Source organism: Dipodomys spectabilis, unplaced genomic scaffold, assembly GCF_019054845.1.
Source record: "Dipodomys spectabilis isolate Male_0828 unplaced genomic scaffold, ASM1905484v1 ptg000081l, whole genome shotgun sequence".
Classification (NCBI taxonomy): Eukaryota; Metazoa; Chordata; class Mammalia; order Rodentia; family Heteromyidae; genus Dipodomys; species Dipodomys spectabilis.
The window spans coordinates 14,119,449-14,121,112 of NW_024870758.1; the positions used below are offsets into that span (position 1 = coordinate 14,119,449).

General features: G+C 38.6%; 1 protein-coding gene across 1 annotated transcript; it reads right to left on the reverse strand.

The window, feature by feature from the left end:
- Positions 1 to 778: 778 nt before the first annotated feature.
- On the reverse strand, positions 779 to 1,118 carry LOC122110854 (cytochrome c-like). Its single transcript, XM_042683567.1, has one exon. The coding sequence runs from the start codon at positions 1,116 to 1,118 to the stop codon at positions 801 to 803; it is 318 nt and encodes a 105-aa protein (XP_042539501.1). The 3' UTR covers positions 779 to 800.
- Positions 1,119 to 1,664: the final 546 nt, after the last annotated feature.

The window sequence follows — 1,664 nt, forward strand, 5'->3', positions numbered from 1 at the left end:
TGTTCATCCACATCACCTGTTGTTTCTTTTTTTTTGACAAGTGTTAAATATTCTTTATTTGAGATTTATACATAAGCCACACTAAAATGGCTTTCTGTAAGTAAAAAGCAGATTTCAGAGAAAGGGAATTCTAATTAAATTGGCATAGTCAAGACCAAAAATACAGACATTGTTCCTCATCTTCAGCCATTGCATTTAACAGGTTAGTTTTGCTTGGTTCTGAGACAGTAAAGGGATTTCCTCAGTATTTAATGATGTTCTCATAATTCGCCATATAAATCTGAATATAAAACCAATCTTTAACAGATTTGGAGATGGTATTATTCCCTCCTTGCTGAAAAATTGAACATTAGTAAGTCCAATCATATAACAGAAGGAGGGAAAAAGTGACAGTATTTTTTTTGGGGGGGGGGGGAGTCCAGTCATGGGGCCTGAACTGTGGGCCTGGGCGCTGTCCCTCAGCTCTTCAGCTCAAGGCTAGCGCTCTACTACTTGAGCCACAGCACCACTTCCGGCTTTTTTCTTTTTGCTTATGTGGTGCTGAGGAATCAAACCCAGGGCCTCAGGCATGCAAGGCAAGCACTCTACCACTGAGCCACCTTCCCAGCTCTGTGACAGTATTTTTTTTTTAAGATCATATTAACTTAGCCAGAGCTAGTTTTACTTAAATCAGGACTGTCCAAAAATATTCTGCCAGCCATTCATGATCTGAAATCTGATATTAGAAATCAATTGAATTATGTACACATTAAAAAGCCATGAGACATTTGTTTTGCAATAAATAACTAAGGCAGTGGCTATTACTCATTTGTAGCTTTTCTGAGATAAGCTATCAAATCTGCCCATTCTCCCTTCTTCTGAATGCCAGCGAAGATCATTTTTGTTCCAGGGATGTACTTTTTGGGGTTCTCCAAATACTCCATCAGTGTATCCTCTCCCCAGGTGATTCCTTTGTTCTTGTTGGCATCTGTGTAAGTGACTCCAGCTGCTTGACCAGTCTTCCAACCAAACAGACCACGGAGATTAAGCCCAGTCTTGTGCTTGCCTCCCTTTTCAATGGTGTGGCACTGGGCACACTTCTGAACAAAAATCTTCCTGCCTTTCTCAAACTCACCCATTTTCAATTTGCTCCTTCCTCACTATCACAAGAAGGATAACAGCTCCGAAGCCAGACGTCCCTCGCTCTCCATCTATTGTTTCTAAAGCAAATGATGCCTGTCTCTATTGCTTTTCTTCTGCTTCCCTCTTATGTTTTTTTCTTTTCCTCTAAAAGTACCAGCAAAAGAATCTAATGCAAACTTATACTTGAACGTCTTTAAGGAGAACAGACTTTATCCTTAAGCTGAGATTAGTATACTAACAGGAAAGACATTTACATTGAGGTCTTTTCATGGAATAGTCGAGTCTTTTAGTTTTGATGTTTCTGTTTTTGCTGTTTGGTTTGCTTTGAATGGTTGGATTTATTTGGTTTGATTTTTGTGGATTCTGGAAGCAGTGACTTGTATCTTTTTATATATCCTTGACTGACCATGAACTGAGAAGATCCTACTGTCTCAGTGCTAGGATTATATATTTCCTAATATGGTCTTTTAACAAGTAAAATTTCTCTTTTTTTGTATATTAATCTGAGAGAGTGGCAAAGATAGATAAGTTGAACCTAATGC